Below are 21630 nucleotides of genomic sequence, written 5' to 3' on the forward strand. Positions count from 1 at the left end.
AACTACTGGACCTGCAGAATCACAAGGAACAGAAATCTAACATGAAAATAAATTAGTTAAGCAAGGAAACAACTATGTTCAAGCAATCAGTGGTAATAGCATCCTCATATCTTGTCAGTGAACATCAGATCAAAACCAACTAATCAAAAACTCTCTTCCACGATAGTCTGGGCTAACATTATGACCATTTTTACCAGATACACCAGTTAAGATCCCTATTGCAACAGAACAACCTGAACATAGAGCAACACCTCTATCAAGCCAATGCACACATACCATAGGTGACTAGAGGACTCTCTAACCCCACCTTCATACACTCAGTGAAAGATCAGTACAGTTGTCAGGACTGTGGGACACTAATCCCACCTGTATGTTCAGAGAGGAACAACAATATGTCTCACAGCCAAGCAGGTCTCTGCAATCCTAACACATAATGCCCAGTCATGCTTGAACATTTCACATCACGTCCATCTCAGGTCACAATAAAATTGGTAACCAACAGCTAAGTCTGAGTTAATCTAACACCATGCATCTCAGACTTTCTCCATTTGAAAGAACTTTGCTGAATTCACCAAAAAGCCATATTATGACACTACTGTGTCTTTAAGAAGTGTATTTTTTTATAAACATGATCTCTACAGTTATCAGCTGGCACCAAGATGCCTAAGCAGATGTTGTTTTATTGCTGCTTAAATGGTGTAAATGGTGTTTTGTATATTTTTACTCTGGGCCTAATGCACTTTCTGGAAGTTTACGATCTTTTGAATTGTTAGGGGGAAGAATGATTGACAGGTCAAGTGACAGGAGTTCTTTTGCTTTCAGTTTGGTTCAGTTTCAGAGGCTGTTCTGGTTTTCAAGCTGCAAGCAGGTTTGTCTCTCTCTCACTGGTGTTCTGAGAAGCTGTTGGACTCCAGAATGAAAAGCAGTATTGCTGTGCCCCTCACCCTGGTATTGGGAATTCTGCTGGCTGTTGTTTAGTTAGGTGTTTGGACATCAGGCTGGATGCAATGTTCTGTCTCTCTCTCTCTCCCCCCCTGGTGTTTTCGGAAGCTGTTCCGACTTCAAGCTTACCTTGGTAAGTGTCAAGAAAGCTGCAGAATCCAACAGTGTCATGTGAGCATTCTTATTTTTTGTGCTAAACCTGTGGCAGGTTTATTTTTAAAAGGAGGTTTTGTTGTATTGGAACAGTGTATTTTGTTGTTAAGGTTTATACTATATCATAGTTGCTTTTTCCTGTTTGTAATTGGTAGAAGTTACTGCTTTTGTGTGTTAACTGTATTCTTAAATAAACTTTGTTTGATAAAAGCTCCCGAGTGGATCATTTGAATCATACCCGAGGTGAAACATCTCATGCTTACCCTAGCCAAATTCAAGTGCAAAATGTATGGTCTAGGCTGACTTCATAAAATACCTTGGAATTTCTGTCCTGGGTTCTAACAATATGCTTTAGGTTCTTTTAATTTAGCAAACCTTGGATTGGAGGGTCTGGTGACACAGATAGCCAAAAGGTATCTGCTTGATAAGGTCTGTGAAACTAAAAACAGATCATGTGTTCTCCTCCTCTGTCCAGTTCCCTCCTAATCTCAGCATGCTGCTATCATACGCTTCAACAAAATATTCTGCAGAGTTGGTAAGAGGGAAAAATATTCATCAAGGACTGAAGATTTGACAATTAAAATGCAAATTCCCAATAGCATTTAGGAAAATTTGAAGTAGTGGCACGAGGGGTGGGATGTGTGCAATGAGTAATGTTACTTTCACCAAGGTCCTCACTGCATACTACATACAATTCTCTGACATAGGCATATATACTGGTTTCCAAACTCTGCCAAAGAAGCACATGGCCAGTTTAGAGATAGAGAAGAAAAAAATCAATTAACTTTTCCCTCTTAAGAACACAGCTGATAGCAAATGTCAGTTTATTCCAAATCCCAGAAGGGACACTTGAAACAACTGTATTTTGCAATTTGATACAATGCGAGGAAACGTTTGAAATCCAAAGAATGATGGCCCAGACATTGTGAGGATTTTAAATAAATGTTTAGTAAGCAATAAAATAAATGAGAAGTACCTTTAACTAAGACAATAGCTACACACCATATCGCTAATTTCACCCAGTTCCAAATACCTTTATTTCACTACCTTCAGAACTAATTCTGCCCAAGTGTTCCACAACATCTTACAGATTTTAAAGAACTATTTTATTTTAATCCAGTGACAGTTACTACACCAGGCAGTTATATCTCCTTGGGGTTTACTTCTGAGGTAAAACAAATACTGGTTTCTCAGGACAGGCTTTCTTCAGAGACTGCTATTCCTTCTGTGGCTGAGGTCTGAAGCAGCTACCCTTGCAGAGGTTTAATCATCTCCTGATGTACAGCTTTTCCTTTTTGATCTTCGCTTATCTGAACTAGGCACTTCAGAAGTCAAACTTAATTACCTTCATTCATTTACCTTTTAGAGTGCAAGTTCAAAGTTCACACCTTGTCTCCACCTTATTCAAAACACTATTCTTCTGTTTCCCATTGTTAACAGCTTGTCTTAGATAAACATCTGCTTGCAGTGTTGCTAGGATTCAATATATCAAAAGCATAGGTTTCATTAGCCTAACCAATTTGTCCCTGCCTTGAGCACCTTACATTTTCCCATTATTTTTAAAAATATATAACCAGCAGAAAACATTCCAATTTATCGGAGTTCCCTGACATTTTCATGTCATCACTATTTTTCCTGATACCTCTCAATGAATTCATGACCCATCGTATCTGCTCTATGGGCACGCTTGCTATGAAACGTTTCACCCATTCATGTAAATTCATTGTAACTGTAGCACAGTGGTCAATGAACCACTCACTTTCCAGCTCCGCCTGCGAAAGATGAGCCACTGGAGTTCATTCCCGCCAAAACAAAGTAGTTCCGCACAGCTGCTGACTCTCCCATGATGCACCTCATGTCAGCAGTGAAGGATTCTGGACAGTTCACCAGCTGCAGGATCTCAGTTGACTCCAGAGTTGGCATCCGTCGTAGCAACGCACTAAGCAGCGGCTCTGGCAACACAATACAGTTAAACAATAAATTGGAGCATTCAACCATATTCATCCTTCAACATCATGTCTCTGGGGTCTGATAGCTCAGGCCTCCAGAGTATTTGTATTCAGTAATCATCATATTCACTTCTCCCAGGCTCGTTTCTGGCACACCTGCACTCCATATCCATGTTGAATGTGCTGGGGTACAACTGTAATGACACATCTACCTCTCCCAAAAAGCCATTGTCAAGCTATCCACCACACAGTCACTGGTGGGTGATGAGGGGCAGGACTCCCCAAATGACCTTTACCTTCCAAGGCAATATAGATTGGTCAACATGGAATCCGGACTAGTTTTGATCATGATCTGAGACGAACTGGCATTGCATCGAGTTTTTATTTTTTGCCTGCCCGGGTTACATGGTAGGGAGATGTCCAAACACAATTCTAAGCTTCATGACTGTATAGGTCAGGTTTGATGGAACAAATGGTCTACCATGCTTGTCATTTCTGAATGCTCACAGCACTGACAATGCCAACACCATGTGGGATAATTAGTCCAAAGACGGATGTGATATTGTGTCAAGTCCATGGCACCATCTCTACCAGCTGCATAAAATTATACAATTTTATGCAGCCCTTTAACAATCTTTGAGATAATGCACGCTCTACAAAGCAAAGAAGAAAAGTTGCAGCCGGAAGTGATGGGGGAGGAGGCATGTTAATGTCTTGTCTATTTAGAGAAAAATCAGGTGGTGTCAGTAGCAGTTAATCCCATCTCTAAGGGAATGAAAATAAAAGATTCAGCTACTAGTTAATGGCTGTCGCAACTTGCTATTTTTACATGACTTTTCAACCTTACCTTTGTCTTTCATCTTCCATTCAGTAGGCTCAGACATGTATATGCATACACAGAATTATCACCTGGCTGAGAGACATATACACTGAGGTGTCATGCACTGAATCAGCCACATCCAAGCTATATTTTCCAATCCTTGCACTTGCCTGTCTGAAGTCCAAACGCTGCACAATTCCCCCCCATCCACATACCATAGTGATCCCAGTCCTCAAGCATGCTTTGGAACTCCAGCTGGTTCCTGCCCTCTGTGAAGATAGGTTTTGGGTTCTTTTCAAAGCCACCAGAGAGCACGCCACCCTGCCAGTTGCGGACATAGATCCTACCATCCAGATCCACGATTACTGGGAAAGGAAGGAACACAGTTCATCAGAAAGGACACAGCCCTGTGAAAGATGTGGGGAGGAGAAGATTAAAGGCTATGCAGATAAGATTTAAGACACAAGATACATCAGTGTAAACCACAGCCTGATAAAGACTATTTATGTTCTCTAAAGATCAATTCCTACTATTCAGGTTTTTGAGACAGTCAAATCATCAGTAAGAGATGAGTAGGTTGGTCAATATATGTCGCCAACATGTAGACCACCTCACTCTCCAATGGGGACTCACCCCACCTCACCTACTTCTCTGCAGAGGGACTAGCCCTGCGGCAGGAATCAGCCACCCCATCACCCCCCAACCCTCTGCAGAAGGGACTCACAACCACATCCTTCTCCTGAGCAAATGTCTGAAGCTGAAATAGACTGTTTGGACTCTGGTGCCATATCCAACTGTTGCTTCCACGAACTTTTATCACATATCCATGCTGTAATTAAGAATGCTTATTTCCACCTCTGCAAGATCAATCAACTCCATCCCTTGTCCATTCCTTTGCTGCTGAAACTCTCATTCATGCTTTTGATACCCTTGGACCTGATTATTCTAACACACTCCAGGCCAGCCTCCCACATTCTACCCTTCATTAACTCGAGGTTATCCAAATCTCAAATGTTAAACAGCTCATTTTTGTTTTCAGTCTCCACCATGACCTTGCCCTCCCTGTCTCATCTCCTCCAGCCTCACAACCCTGAGCTATCTGCAATCCACTAACTCCAGCCTCTTGAGCATCCCTAATTTTAATCACTCCATCATTGCTGGCTGTGCCTTCGGCCTAAGCTCTGGAATACCCTTCCAAACCTCTCCACCTCTCCTTCCTACTGTAGAAAGCTCCTCAAAACCTCTTTGACCAAGATTTTGGTCACAGGGCCTATTTATTGCCTTTTGTGGTTTGGTGCATTACTTGGTTTTGCAATGCCTATGTGATGCCTCTATGTTGTTTTATTGCACTGAAAGTGCAATAAAACAATAAGCTGTTGTTGTTCTAATGTTGCCCATTAGCCAGCATGGACAGAGTACTGGTGTGTATTTCACCAATGCATTATATGGTTAATGTTGTGATTAATGTTTAATCTTCACATACCTAAAGTTAGCTTCATAAACTAAAGGACACAGTATTTGAGCCTCAACTCTGCCAAACACTCCAGCAATGTGGACACAGAAGTCAGGAGTGTTCTGGCCTGGATGGTCCAGGTAACAATCCTCAGGTTCTCTCACCAGGTGAGGGCTGAGCACTTGAAACACAATAGCTACTGCCTTAGCTGACTAAGTAGCAAAGGTTGTGTGCATACAAGAATTCCACTAGAGGACGCAAAGCGGAATTCGCAGGGGAAATCAACAAAGGAAGGTCCCCATTGCCTTCAATCCTATTCTTAATGAGATGTGTCCAGGTCAGCCTTAGAGCCTTTAATTGATCCCGCATTAACCGCAGTTTGAGTCTCATTGTTTGAGCTAATATACAAGTTCCAACAGATTGAAAGCAAAAATCATTGTTTTCTGAAAATGTCATCAACCTGCTCTGGGAAGTACACATTGATTCATATTTTAAAACTATTTTGATGTAAATAAGCTGTTGCTTCCAGCCAGGCATGTGTAAAGTTAGCCTCCTTACCTGGCGTGTCAGGACGCAGACCCTGCTTGAGTGGCCGTGTCACCAGGTAAAAGTGTTCACATGGATGCAGTGGAACAGTTACAGGCTCCTCACTCATTAAACCAAGTTCATAGGCCCACTGGGTGAGGGAAGAGAGAGAGAACAGTGTTGGCATCATATACGAAACCCAAGCATATTATACGCACTGTAGCACTTCAATTCTACAAGAGTTCAACTATAAGAACCTTGCCCAACTTACTCTACAGATGTTAATTCCTCTCAGAGCAGTTGATGCTGAATAGTATGAAGTTAAAGTGGGAAGTGGAAAAAAGAAAACTGCTTCAATATAAAGCAATTTTTATAACAACCCATGAAAATGCAAGTCATCGAATTCAAAGTTTGGAACATGGAATTGTGAAGTTTAGGCACGAGGTGAAAGAGTCCAGTTTATGACTGCCTATTAAAATGAATCACCATGAAGCTGTCAGTCTTGTTTTGCAGTAGGCATCTCTGTGGGCAGGAGAGTCAAACTTAATAGGGGAGGCATACTGCATCATCCACCCGAGTTACACCAGCCTTCAGCTTCTCCTGGAGTGCCTGCCCTTACATATAATGTGTGTGTGTGTGTGTGTTTGTTTCTTTGTGGGGAGGGGGGAAAAGAGGGCAAAGGGGCATAAGCTCAGGGAGGCCTCCCAGAACTGCCACAGAAGCTAGCTACCATGCTGACATTTTAAGTCGAGGCTATACCACAAAGGAACAGTATTACAGTAGAGGTCAAAATTGTAAACGTGGAGTCAGTCAAAGATCATGGAACATCATTGCTTGTTGCTCATGAAATGTAGAATATTTTCCACTGTACTCCACTTGAAATTAAAGAGCAACTTCCAATAGCTTTTCACAACTCAAACATATTATTTGTGATAGAGCTCTCAATATTTCATTTTGTTTGCAAATTGGGTTGTGTTCTGCTTCTCTGAATGGTAAGAAGGGAGGTCAGTAGCTTCATAATTAGTACAAATGACAGAATACACAGTTCCACTGATTCATGGTCTGTGAGTTGTTTACCTGGCCTGCACAGTTCACAAAGTATTCGCATTCTATGTGCCCTCTGTCAGTTTCAATTCCAGTCACATGACCCTTGTCGACCATCACATGACTGACACTGGTCCCTTCATATATCTGGACACCTGCCGTAAACAACATTTAAATAGGTGTCAGAATTCAAAACATTACATTAATAACTTTCATATGACCTTAACATAGTAAAAAATGTCCAAGGTGCTTTACAGGAGTGTTATCAAATCAAATTTGACATTGCAGCACAGAGTTAGAGATATTAGAACATCAAAAGTTTGATTAAATCAGTACACTTGAAGAAGTAACTTAGAGGAGGAGAGACAGGTGGAGAAGTAAAGAAGGTTTGACTAGACATTCCAAAGTTTACTCTGGTATAATCACTGTAGGCGTTTAGAGTGCTTTTAACGTAGAAAACTATCTCTAAGTGCGTCAGTGAGGCGCGAGGAAAATAGACCCTTAGCTCAAGAGGAAGAGATTCAGCAAGGTGACCAAAAGACTTGTTCAAAGAAGTGGATCTTAAGGAGCCATAAAAGGAGGTTCAGGAAAGAAATTAAGTTTGAGAGCAACATTCTTGAGCTAACAAGAATGGAGCAACATTCTTCAAGACAAAAATCTTAAACAAATAAATTTTCTAGATAGGAGGTGAGGTAAATAAACAAAAAATGTTAAGTGTTTCCAACTGTTTAAAGTAGTTATTACAAATTTAATAAAAATACATTCCATTAAAAACAAAAGTTCACCAAAAATGACCCATCTTCTGTTAAGGTTGCTACTAGATTGAAAAAAGGATGTTGAAAAGAATACTAGTTAACCTGAAGACTGAACTTTAAAACATGATTAAAAAGAGGGGGAAAAAAATCAGTAAATAGCCAGATAAATTTTTAAAAATAGATTACAAGAGCTTTTAGAAGTAAATAAAAGCAAGGAGAGAAGCTAAAGTAAATGTTGACCTCAGAGACCAACACAGGACATCATCATGGGGAAGGAGGAAAAGGCAGAAACGTCAAATAATATTTTGATTCTGTCCTCACAGCAGAAGACACAAGTTACATATCAGAAATACAGGGTAACCAAGAGCGAGAAACTTAGGGTAATTAATATCAGCAGAGAAAAAGAGAAATAAGGAATTAAAGTTGACAAATCCCCAGAATCTGATGATCTACATTTTAAGGTTCTGAAAGAGGTAGCTGCAGAGATGGAGGATGCAGTGGTTATTTTTCATAAGTTCCCAGAATTCTAGGTCCCAGCGGATTGGAAGCTAATAATGGAAAGCGAGCGCAAACAGGGAACCATAGGCCAGTTAGCCTGACAAAAATCATCGGGAAAATGCTGGAACGTATTAAGGAGCAGAAATAGGCTATTTGGTCCCTCAAGCCTGCCAAGCCACTTAATAAGACCCTGACTAATTGGATTTTGGCCTTATCTCCACTTTCCTGCTTGCTCAGCCTTTCCTCAAAAAAAAACAACTCCTTCACCCCAGGAATCAGTCGAATGAGCCTCCTCTGAACTGTTTTTTTGCCTTGAATAAGGAGACCAAAACTTTACAGTATTCCAGACATGGCCTCACCAAAGCCCTACACAAATGTAACATGACTTCCCTACTTTTGTATTCCAGCCCTCTTGCAACAAAGACCAACATTTCACTTTCCTTGCTAATTATTTGCTGTACCTGCATGTAAACTTTGTAATTCATATATTCAGACAACCATATTCCTCAGGACAGCAGCATTCTGCAGTCTCTCGCCATTTAAAATTTAAATACCATTTTGCTTTCCTACTATTCCTACCAAAGTAGACAATGTCACATTTTACCACATTATATCCCATCTGCCAAATTTCTGCCCACTCAACTTATCTACATTAATTTTGCAGAATCTTAGTGTCCTCCTCACAACTTGTTTTCCTACCTATCTTTGTACTGCAGAAAATTTGGCTACAGTACATTCTGTCCTTTCATCTAAGTAATTAATATAGATATTAAAATGATCAGAATGATTTGGTTTTATGAGAGACAAATCGTGCTTCACAAGTTTATTAGAATATTTTTGAGGATGTAACTAGCAGGGTAGATAAAGGGAGCTGGAAGGTGTAGCATACTTTGATTTCCAAAAGGCATTCAATAATGTGCCATGTATAAAGGGTTGACTCACAACATAAGAGCTCGTGGGAGTTGGGGATAATATATTAGCATAGATGGAGGATTGGTTAATTTCCAGAAAGCAGAAAATAGGGATAAGCCGATTCAAGCTTATTCAAGCATCCTTTTCAAGCTGCAGGCCACAACTAGTGGAGTGCCACCATAATCAGTTCAAGGCTCTTAGCTATTACAATCAAAATTAATGACTTAGATTGAAAGACCAAGTAATATATCCAGGTTTGCTGACGATACAAATCGAAGTGGCAATATAAACTGAGGGGTTACAAATAGGCTGCCAAGATAAACAGGTTACGTGCATGAGGCAACAGGTGGCAATGGAGCATTATACAGGGAAGTGCAAGGTTATTCACATTGAAATTAACAGTAATAAAAAAAGCGATTTTTTTTTTAAAAGCGTGTAATTTCTAAACTTCAATGATGAGAGAAGATTGGGTATACCCATACAAGGAACACAGAAAACTAGCATGTACGTGCAGCAATAAATTAGCTTTGCAAATGGCATGTTGGTCTTTGTTGCAAGGGGATAGGAGGATAAGAATAAGGAAATTTCATCACAATTTGCTTTGATGACACCATGCCGAGGGCACTTTGCAGTTTTGCTCTCCAAATATAAGGATGTACTTGACAAAGGTGGCATAATAAGCTTGCTAAATTCTTTCCTGGAGTGAAAGTGTTGTCCTATAAGGAGTTGAGTAAATTTGGCCTACGCTCTCGAGTTCAGAAAAATGAGTGGTGATCTCATTGAAACGTACAAGATTTTGAAGGGGCTCGAGTGGATACAGAGGCCGTTTCCCCTAACTGGGGAACCTAGAACACACAATGGCAGTGTCTCTGGAATAGGAATCAATCATTTAGGACTGAGATGAGGAGAATTTTCTTCCTTCAAAGGGTTATGAATCAGAGGGTTGTAAATGATCCACCATTGAATATTTCAAGGCTGGAAAAGATTCTTTTTCATCTCTCAAGGAATCAAGGGGTATTGGGGTAGAGTTGAGACAGACCCAAAATCGCATTGAATGGCAAAACAGACTCAAGGAGCTGTCTGATCTTTGATTTGATTTATCATTGTCACATGTAATAACAGTGAGAAGTATTGTTTCTTGCGCGCTATACAGACAAAACATACCATTTATAGAGAAGGAAACGAGAGAGTGCAGAATGTAATGTTACAGTCTACTATGATCTACTATGTTCCTACTTCTTTGGTTCACCATAGTGGCAAACCAATAGTGGGACAAGGAACACCGGACTCAACAGACCCTCCACAAATCCAGCATTACATCATGTAGCCAGCCTACTGAACTCACCACCCAGTAGAGTGATAAAGGTAGGTCAAAGTGTTGTAAATGGCATGATGATGAGCTTCATTTTCACCTACACTTGGAGAATCCCTCTCGAAATCCTCTCAGAGGTATACAAAGTACACTGAAGTTTGACTAGGGAAAAGATTGTGAATACCCTAGGTTTTGTATGTGAAAACCTGCTATGTCCTTCTCTTTGATGCCAACATACTAATCATATACAAGGATTGGTAAGACAATAATGCGTGTGAATTATTTGAAGTAAGACTGCATACAAATAGATTTACTCAAAGGCTAAGAATCTGATCTTATCCTGCTGCTTGCCAACTGTCTACCAGTTATGGGAATATTACTTAACTACCTGTGTATTGAATGACAATCGTTTTAAGATACAACTTGCCTCAAAGATGTTATGTACATCATGTCACTAAGTGAGCCAAATATCAGGATAGATCATATAAACTAGTGTATACGAAACAGAATTCTTCTATGGAAGTATCATTTGATTGCTCACCATTCAAAAATTATCAGACTGAAATGGGTGGAAACTCACCATTGTGCACAGCAGCTGTCACAAGCGCCTGAACAACATCTGGTGGTGAAATGACTGCATCTCCTGGGACGTGCATTGCTCCAACCAGGTCATGGATATTTACCAAAGGATGCAGCTGTGCTACCTGTTTCGGACTGATGATGTCACAAGGGATTCCCATAACCCTGATAACACACGTGGAACATCACATTTAATACTTTGTGTAATACATATCTTACAAAACACATACTTCCAAGTGGGAAAGTGAGCAAGTTGGTGTGCACTGATGGACGCTATCAATACAACTTGACAGCAGTGATGATCACAGGAGCCAGCACTATGGACCATCATATCTCATTGTGAAGACTTCCAAATACATTTCGCAGATATACAATTCATGCAAAATTACCCTTACACATTTTCACAACAAACTGGGTTTACTTAAGCGAAGCCTGTGATCTCAAAGCAGCTCAAACAAAATCCAAGGTGTCAGTTAGTGCCAGAACATCATCAAGACTGCTATAGAGATCACATATTCATAAACTGAACAGCTTAATGTGACTTCATGGTTGGTCCCTTGAGCCACTGCGTACTGTTTTATTTTTGTACATTGTTGCCCGGTGGAAGTTAAACACCCCTTTCTACTCCATCAGCTCCTCCAAAAATCCACATATTTCTATAGTTATGAGTGAAGATATGTGATTTGCCATTCCATCCATCACCCACAAGTACATGCATTGGAATCATGTGTCTATAACTCTCCTCTCTATGGGGAAATGTCCAGGCTCAGCCAAGATCAAGGAGAGAAAACGCTGGAAAATCTCAACAGGTCTGGCAGTATCTGCAAGGAGAGAAAAGAGCTAACGTTTCAAGTCCAGATGACCCTTTATCAAAGGCTCATCTGGACTTGAAACGTTAGCTCTTTTCTCTCCTTACAGATGCTGCCAGACCTGCTGAGATTTTCCAGTGTTTTCTCTTTTGGTTTCAGATTCCAGCATCCGCAGTAATTTGCTTTTATCCAAGATTAAGGAGTGTAGGTCTTGAACCTGCATGTTTGGTACTGTGCATTGCAGATGCTTCCAACATAAAGTATCATTACACCACAATATGAGTCTTCAGAAATTTGTACCTGTATTCAGCACAAATTCGGGTAAGAGTCACACATTCAAAATTAATAACCTATGAATGCAGAGAAACATGACTGGAATGTGAACTTTAGAACCTACATTCAATAAGAACAAGGGAGTCATCCCAAGGGTCCTGGCCAATATTTAACCCTCAATCAACATCACACAAAAAAAAGGGTTCATCTGGTCATAATCACATTGCTGTTCATGGGAGTTTGCTGAGCACAAATTGGCTTCTCAGTTTCCCTTATTATAATAGTGACTGCGTTTCCTATATTACAATAGTGACTACACTCAAAAAAAAAACATCATTGGTTGTAACGCACTTCAAGACGTCTGGCAATTGTGAAAAACACTATATAAATACAAGTATTTTTGCTTTAATAGCAGGTTACACATACATTTCTTCTGACCTGCGTTGTATGGCCAGAAGGACAAAGATTCAAATATATTAACCAGTTAATACTTCTGCACCAACTAAGTCAAGTTTGCATGTTGCAATGTAAACAATTTATGTACCATTTTCAGACTGAGCCCTGAAATTCTGATGACCTAAAACATTGAATACACGGCCGTATGGAGGTGCTAATCAATAGCTACCGACAACCCCACACATGCACTCTGTAGGTCACTTTAACCTACATCTCCCTCAAGAGGTCTGAAAGAATAAGAGCTTGAGCTTATTTTAGAACATAGAACATAGAACATTACAGCGCAGAACAGGCCCTTCGGCCCACGATGTTGCACCGACCAGTTAAAAAAAAAACTGTGACCCTCCAACCTAAACCAATTTCTTTTCGTCCATGAACCTATCTACGGATCTCTTAAACGCCCCCAAACTAGGCGCATTTACTACTGATGCTGGCAGGGCATTCCAATCCCTCACCACCCTCTGGGTAAAGAACCTACCCCTGACATCGGTTCTATAACTACCCCCCCTCAATTTAAAGCCATGCCCCCTCGTGCTGGATTTCTCCATCAGAGGAAAAAGGCTATCACTATCCACCCTATCTAAACCTCTAATCATCTTATATGTTTCAATAAGATCCCCTCTTAGCCGCCGCCTTTCCAGCGAAAACAATCCCAAATCCCTCAGCCTCTCCTCATAGGATCTCCCCTCCATACCAGGCAACATCCTGGTAAACCTCCTCTGCACCCTCTCCAAAGCCTCCACATCCTTCCTGTAATGTGGGGACCAGAACTGCACACAGTACTCCAAGTGCGGCCGCACCAGAGTTGTGTACAGTTGCAACATAACGCTACGACTCCTAAATTCAATCCCCCTACCAATAAACGCCAAGACACCATATGCCTTCTTAACAACCTTATCTACTTGATTCCCAACTTTCAGGGATCTATGCACACATACACCTAGATCCCTCTGCTCCTCCACACTATTTTGGGGGATTAGTCACATATTAGTCGCAATGCCTAAGATTTCTTCTGAAAAGCTTCTGTGAAAAACGCACTACCATGGATATACTACTGACTTAAGGTTCTAGGTGTGAAAGAAGGGGCATTGATGCTACAAAAACATACTTATCACTGGGAAAAAGAATCCTCTTTTCTGAATGTAGAAATACACAAAACCTTCTGTATACAATTGAAATATAGTCAATTCCAAATGCTTTTTACCCTAATTTCCATGCATTAAGCTTTGATAGTTTCAAGATCTTAGGTGTGTCACTACCATTGAAATAGAAACAAAGAACAGGAACAGCTTGTGCTAAAGGAATCCCGATGCCTATGCCTGGAAACAGAAATACCCAACCACATAACTGGGTAGAACGAGAGTATTGAAGATACATGACGGGATGAAGTTTTCTGTAGTGTCTGTTCTTAGAGTATATCAGAAGGTTTGCAACATTCTCAGTAGGGCCAAGAGAGAACTGGTCTGAACAGATGTAAACACAAATGCAAGTAAGAGAAATAAGAATATGGTTATGTCCACAACCCAAGGGACAACAATGTGCAGTACAAATCTCACTTAAACTTAAATAACATATGGGGTCAGCTACGAACTTTGAACAGAAAAAAAGGTACTTCAAATCAATGGACCTGAAATATAGTGGCCAACCAGGAGCTGACCAACTCCAGCCCTGTTCAGAGGGCAGTCAGAATAGCCTAGTATGCCAGGCCACCTATTAAAGATTGCATGAAGTTCCCTTATTGTTGCTCCACTATACCTGCTGCCATTGTATTATTCAAGTTAGAATTCTCTCTCCTCCCCCATCCTGGTACAATTCAGATGTCCACATCTAGTGCCCCTTGTTGGAGAAGGGTTACAAAGGGAAAACCAGGGAACTATAAAGCAGTTAGCATAACATTTATTGTTGGGAAGTTGCTAGTATTTACAATTGAGGGGGCAACTGAACTCCTAGACAATTGTCAGCAAATCGGTGTGTGTCAGCATGGATAGGTAAATGGTATGTCATGCCTGCTGAATTTGATTGAATTTTCCAAAGGGAATCTAAAGTAGTGGACCAGTAATGTATAAGGATGTTATTTATATGGACTACCAAAAGATATTTATTAAAGTTTCTCATAAGTGACTATTAGCTGAAATTGGTTAAGAAATTTGTTGAGCGACAGGAGATAGAATGTACAGAAAATGGGTAAGTGCTCTCACTGGCATGATGTGACTAGAGGTGTCCCGCAAGGATCTGTAAAGGGGCCTTAATTATTCAGTATATTTACTCATTTCTTAGATATTGGAATAAAAAGCCACCGAACCAACTTGTCAATGACACAGAGATAAGTAGTATTTTAAGAGGTGTAGCTAGAAGTGCAAAGTGGCAAGGAGATGTTGACAGATTAAGTAAATAGTTAAAAGTGTGGCAAACGGATTTCCATGCCCGCAAATGTGAAGTCACCCACTTTGGAGCTAAAAAGGAAAGAACAGCAGTACTTTTTAAATGGTAAACAGGTAAAAAAAGTGGAGGGCCAAAAGAGACTTGAAGGTTCAGGCACACAGGTTATTAAAATGTCATTGACAGGTACAAAAAATAATCAACAAGGCTAATGGAACGTTGGCCTTTATAGCTCAAGCACTGGAATACAAGAGGGTACAAGCCATGCTTCAGCTATAAAACGCCCTGGTCACAATACACTTGGGAGTAGCGTGAGCTGTTCCATGCCCCACAGTGCAGGAAGCACGTTTTGGAGTTGGAGATAGTGCAGTATAAGTTTACCAAATCCAAGGTTGAGAGGAAAGAGATTGCACAAATTTGGGTTACATTCTCTGCAATTTAGAAGATTTGAATAAAGTTTAAGATATTAGTGGCAATCTAAGGGCAAGAGAAATTTGCAGACAGATTACACCAGCTCTTTTCACAGGACTCTGAAAGGTAACCAAAAATAGAATAGGTAAGGGTGGAACAGTGGATGTGGTGTATTTGGATTTTCAGAAAGCTTCTGATAAAGTCTCACATAAGAGGTTAGTGTGCAAAATTAAAGTGCATGGGACTGAGAGATGGCTAGCAGACAGGAAACAGAGCCAGAATAAATGGTGTGGCCAGGGGGCCAATGGCCTGAGCAATGAGGGCCAACACAAAACTGGACGATCTAAATTAAACAGCAATCAACAGCCTCCGCAGCCAGGCCTGATGGGAATTTGGAAGGCCAAGTTTAAACACAAACATAGGTCAAAGGCAAGCAAGGGCATGCCTGGACTTGCCTTGGAGGCTGGAACCGGAGGTGCTCAGCCCTGACCAAATAAGGATGGTAACTGTATATTTTCCATTTTCAGCCAGACTTTCCGATGACTTGGATTCCCTGTTACCTTATATGAAAAGGGGCTACATGCACCCCACGCATCTGAGGATGGACACCGAGGAGGCCCTGGTGTCTTGCACATATGGAATCGGCAATCCCTTTGGGAGCTGCGACCCCCACCCGGTAACCTCATTGACTGGAAGCCAAAGAACCTTCCAGAAGGGCTTGAAGAGAGGGATAAGAAAAGACATCTGGAGGCTACTCCCAGTGAAGATTCGACCTACAGCGAAGACTAGGCAGAGACCCAGTGACGACAGAAGAGGACATGTGGGACCAACCTTCACGAACAAGATCCTGAGTTTGAGAGACAGCAGAGCTCAGCAAACCAGACTCGGCAGCTCGGTCAAGTTCATCGACATGGATAGTAACAGAAATCTCATTAGAAAGCATTCAGTTATTGTGGGAATTGAGAGTTATTTTTGCACAGAGTTTGAGAGATAAAATTAACGAATCAACTCTTGTCCTTTGTTCGTCTCATGAGTAAGAGCATCTGGGGAAACAAGTTTTAGTATAAACTGGTCTAAGTGCCTAATTTCCAGACAACAATGGGTATTTTTTGAAGTGGCAGGCAGTGGCTAGTGCTTGGGCCCCAACTATTCACAATATACATCAATGATTTGGATGAGGAAACCAAAAGTAGTATTTCCAAGTTCGCTGATGACATGAAACTTTGTGGGAATGTAAGTGGTGAGAAGGATACCAAGAGTTTTCAAGGTGATTTAGATAAGTTTAATGAGTGGGGAAATATATGGCAGATGAATATATTGTGAACAAATGTGAAGTTATCCATTTTGAATGGAAGTATAGTATTTAAATGGTGAAACATTGGGAAATGTTGACATACAAAGAGGACCTGGGTATCCAAATACACCAGTCACTGAAAGAAAACATGCAGGTGCAGTAAGCAGTTAGGAAGGCAAATGTACGTTGCCCTTCACTACAAGAGGACTCGAGTACAGGAGCAAGAATGTCTTATTGCAGCTATACAGGGTCTTGATGAGACCACATCTGGAATAGTGTGCACAGTTTGCGTCTCCTTATCTAAGAAAGGATTAGCTTGCCACGGAGGGAGTGTAGCGAAGGTTTACCAGACTGATACCTGGGATGGCAGGATTGTCGCATGAAGGGAGACTAAGCCTGTATATCCTGGAATGAGAGGGGATCTCATTGAATCGTATAAAATTCTGACAGGGTTGGACAGACTGGATGCAGGGATGCTGTTTCCTCTGGCTGAGTCGAGAACAAGGGGTCGCAGGCTCAGGATATGATGCAGGCCATATAGGACTGAGATGCCGAGAAATTTCTTCACTCAGGATGGTGAACCTGAGGCCACATCACTGAGTATATTTAAGCAGGAAATAGATTTCTCAGCCCCAAAGGTGTCACGGGTATGGGGAGAGCACTAGAAAATGGTGCTGAGATCAAGGAACAGCTATAATCATGTTGAATGACGGAGCAGGCTCAAAAGGGATGAATGGTCTACTCCTGCACCTATTTTCTAATGTTTCTATGTAACATGTCTTGGTTATGACTGACTTTTTCTAAATGAGATTAGGCAGCAAACAGCTGACATTGAAAATCAGTTTGAGAGAAAAGGGATAAATTAGTTTGATGCAAGAGAGAAGGAGAAACATTACACAATGCAGTGTCTTAAACATGGCTGCATAAACATTGAACTTATCTGAAAACCAAACATTTTTATAATGCATCATGTGTCAATTTTAATGAAAAAAAACAACATGCCTGGACAATTCAGCTCGATGCTGTATTGGAGCGGTGTGGGACCCGACTGGTTATCAGCTTTGCCACTTTGTATGCCACAGTATTCTCTCGCTCAGCGACGTTTGATCCCACCTGAACTAACATGACCCAAATTGCTCATGACCCAAACCAGCTGACTGGAAATCTAGCAAGATCAGAAATCCAGCTTCCGTCCCAAGGTCGCCAGTTTTGAGATGCTACTTGTATCTCTTTACTTCTGTTATAAGCTGCAAGATTTCAGTGTACTGTTTTCTTAAAACATTTGTGTGAATGTTTCAATACTGTTGGCTGTTCCCTTCAGTGTAAGGATGTTACAAAAGTTTTGTTGAGCTGTAAAAGCAAACCTTTTCTTCAGTCACTTAGCTCCGAGTTAAACTGGAATTAGAGATTAATTAATTTATTAAATTGTAAAAAAACAGACTCTTAGGGCTGCAATGAAGTTCTGGTTACTGTAAATTGTATAAGAGTCTCTAATTCCAGACACAAAATCATCAAAGAAATTAGTGGCAATTTTGGATTTCTGATGAATGCCAAGAACTCAATAATTTAAGGCGATTCTGACCATCTATTCATTTCAGTGATATTGAAACGCACTAAAAATGATAATGCTACTGCTATCCAACAGGACAATAACGAGCTGAAAAAAGTTAATAATGGTGCTGCTAACACTTCCTGTTTTTAAAGCTGATTTTTACTTCATAGTGGTAAGAACATGGTAACATTTTTGTGCCTTTGTGGTTTACGTTTTGAAAACAGTACATAAAAGTTCTGAAATTTTAAAAAGGTACAAATGTTGGGAAAAAAGATAAATTAGCATATTTTTAGACTGCTAAGGTTTCTTAAATTTACATTAAGTGGTGCAATGCCATTTCACATGGCAGCTTTTAAAAAATATATCTATGTTAAGTTCATTTTTGGGAGACTCTTATGTTCTTGATACAAAGCCAAACACCAACCGTTGTCCGATTCAAAAGTTCTTTATTTGTCTTACATATATGCAAGCTGGCAAACCTTTGCTATGTAACTTCCGCTCAGTGCTGGGAGTCAGTTAGCAAAAGTTTGCCAGCTTGCACATATGCAAGACAAATAAAGAACTTTTGAATCGGACAACGGTTGGTGTTTGCCTTTGTATCAAGAACGCAAGATTCTCCCAAAAACGAATTTAACATTTGGAGGCACCGCTGGGATTCCAACATATACAGATTTCCTCCGAGGTGGACTGAATAAGTGATTGTCTGAGTGTCGGTAATGTGAGACAGACGGGCCCACAAGGTAAGATTAACCTTGGTCTCTCTCACTGAACTACTACTCAGTCAACCCCTCATCCCCCGAGGTTCTGTATTGACAGAATCCGGAGACGACTTACGTCCTTGAACACTGACTAGTCTTAAACTGGGAGGTTCGAGTCCCCCGGTGGACCTGGTGGTTAGAGTCGCCAGGTGGATGGGCGGTTAGAGTCCCCCATATGTATTTGGAGGTTAGAGTCTCCAAGGTTTTGATATATTAAATAAGGGTGGTTAGAGTCCCCTGGTTTGGGGTTAGAGTCCTCAGGAAAAGGGTGGTTAGGATCCCCCGTTTAGAGTCTTTCGGTGGCCGGGGTTCGAGTCCCTAGGTCAGTAGTAATTGAGGTTCAAGTCCTCGGAAATATTATAAATTAATTGGCAAGATGGGAAATTGAAGAGAGAAAATCTAAGGTCGACCTAATAATTTGAGTAGTTTTTGTATTTCAATGTGTTTGTGTGGTCTGGTTACTTGTCGAATGTAGGTGGTTGTTGTTGCATTAAATTGAGAGCAGGAGTTGTTAAAGCCTGTTTGCCTTTGTGGAGTATTTATTAAATTGTTTTCAGAAAAAAAAGTAAAGGGTGGGAATTAGGTGAAGTTGGAGACGTGGCTACTTATGCCGATCGAAAGAAAGCGCCTGTCTCAAACGCGCAGCCTTAGACCGGTTGTCAAGAGGGGAAATCCCCCACACGAAGGTCAGGACACTGAAGTGTGCATAGAGGCAACACGGCACTGAAGATCGTGAAGCACAAGCGGTCAAAAAATCTCTTAACAATGGGTCAAATTTTGGATCAGTCAGGGGATGGGACCCCTTTATATAAAATGTGTCGGGAAAACCCAAAGGACGAGGAGCGACTCAGATGCTTGTCAGGGTGTTTAAACAAAAAATTGGGAAATGAAAATTGGCCATTAGGGGGAACTTGGGATTTGGATAAGTGTATTAAAACAGAAGAGGCTATTAGAGAGCCGATGAATTAACTGAAAAATCAAAGCTGGCCAGCTGGGGGTGGATAATGCACGTAGGAGAGGGATCAGTGAATGTGATGAAGAAGGGAAACCCAAAACTTGGGAAATGTTGACAAGAGAGATTGGGAAGGGAAAGGCGAGACCGAGACAAAGGATTAGAACAGCAAGCCGAACAAAAAAAAACAGAGGTACCTCCTGACATATCTGGCTTGCCAATGTTGTTCCAAAGTACTGACACTGAGGAACAGCAAGAGTAGGAGGATTGGGGAAGTCAGCCTAGCGCTCCGACCGCTCCCCAACTTCAAGTCTAACCTGTCCAGGTCCAACCAACTCCACCTCCCCCACCTTATTCCCCAAAATCCGAAGTTCCCACTCAACCTCCTGTTTTGCCGACCCCGGCAACAATTGGTGTCCCCGACCAACAAACTCCCTCGGGACCTGGCACGGGACAATCCACTTCTCCGATAGCCTGTAGAACCCAATCCCGTGCTACCCAAACGAAAGATCGGACTGAGGAAAAGCCGCACCCCTTTAAGACCCATCGGCACTGACGAGATAATTACTCTAGTGATTCGGAAGACAGTGAGGATTATGATAGTCCCGAACAGCAGCTGCTAATATTACCCTCCACCAGCCCCTCACCCCACCACCTCATGTATCACATTTCTCCAGTTTAATTCCAGAGAAATCTATGTTCTCTGGACACTTTCCATTATATAAATTGGAAGCTATGTACTTCATCTAAAATCTAATTAAGCTAAGTTGGAGAAGCGTTTGCGTGATTAACCACACACGGTTTCAATGATACATACAGATATTCATTCATCACTGTCATTTGCTTTGTGCCCACAATAGATAATGCTAGGTTATTTTTGAATATTTGTAACTTTTTTTTTTAAAAAGTGCCAACAGTTTACTCATGGTTTCGGTTCCTCTTTTTCTTAAGCTAAGCAGACCTCAAAGTCTGTTTTCTTTTGTCTGTGCTGGAGTTTTTTTCTATACACTGGTTAACCACATTTTTTGAGCCAAGAATAACCATGCCTGCTTCATACTATGTTGCAAAGCCAGCTTAAGCCTGCAAATTTTGCAAGACCCTCAGAGTCTGCCTGCGATATTAACCCTTTAATATCCCACCTACAAGTACTTTTTCATCCATTTATGGGCTGTGGATGTAGCTGGCTCGGCCAGCATTTATTACTCATCCTCAATTGCCCTTGATAAGGTAGGTGGTGGTGTTATTACAATTATATCCCACAGTGCTATCAGGGAGGGAGTTCCAGGGTTTTGACGCAGTGATAGTGAGGAAACGTATTACTGAATCTAAATTCTATATGTCATTTAGTTTCTTAATTTAATTGGCTTTTCTTCATGGTGAAAATCATCAACTGAAAAACAAACACTTGGACTCGAGTCGCACATAACAGATTCTCTGCTTCTCTTTCCGTATAAACAGGGGCCCAGGGCTTCTCAGGTCACTTAGAGGTTGATGAACCATCATCAGTTTTAAGAATTGAAGAAATAAACTGTGGACGTTGGCAGACAATATCACCGCATGAAGATTTGAAGTCAAGGCTCTGCCATTCAAAGACCTGGCTTAACCCACATCTATCTTCTAAAACAGAATGCTCAAGAAGGGAAGATATGAAGCTACTTCCAAAATAATCTCTAATGTAAAACCACCAAGCCTCGCATGATAGGTGGAGTTATAGTCATTTACAGCATAGCAGCAGACCATTCAGCCCATTGAGTCCATACCGGCTCCCTGTGGAACAATCTGTCAGTCTCATTTCCCCGCTCTG

General features: G+C 41.1%; 1 protein-coding gene across 2 annotated transcripts in view; it reads right to left on the reverse strand.

Moving 5' to 3' along the window:
• Positions 1 to 21630, reverse strand: part of pdpr (pyruvate dehydrogenase phosphatase regulatory subunit) — a 61985-nt gene that overhangs the window by 32724 nt on the left and 7631 nt on the right. For both annotated transcript variants that reach the window (XM_078211075.1, XM_078211074.1), the window contains exons 5-9: positions 10944 to 11107; positions 6920 to 7041; positions 5876 to 5993; positions 4080 to 4229; positions 2855 to 3047 (exon numbers count right to left, since the gene is read on the reverse strand). In XM_078211075.1, the coding sequence (XP_078067201.1) occupies positions 2855 to 3047; positions 4080 to 4229; positions 5876 to 5993; positions 6920 to 7041; positions 10944 to 11107 (747 nt within the window). The remainder of the gene's footprint in view (positions 1 to 2854; positions 3048 to 4079; positions 4230 to 5875; positions 5994 to 6919; positions 7042 to 10943; positions 11108 to 21630) is intronic.

This window comes from Mustelus asterias, chromosome 4, assembly GCF_964213995.1.
Source record: "Mustelus asterias chromosome 4, sMusAst1.hap1.1, whole genome shotgun sequence".
In the NCBI taxonomy this organism is placed as follows: domain Eukaryota; kingdom Metazoa; phylum Chordata; class Chondrichthyes; order Carcharhiniformes; family Triakidae; genus Mustelus; species Mustelus asterias.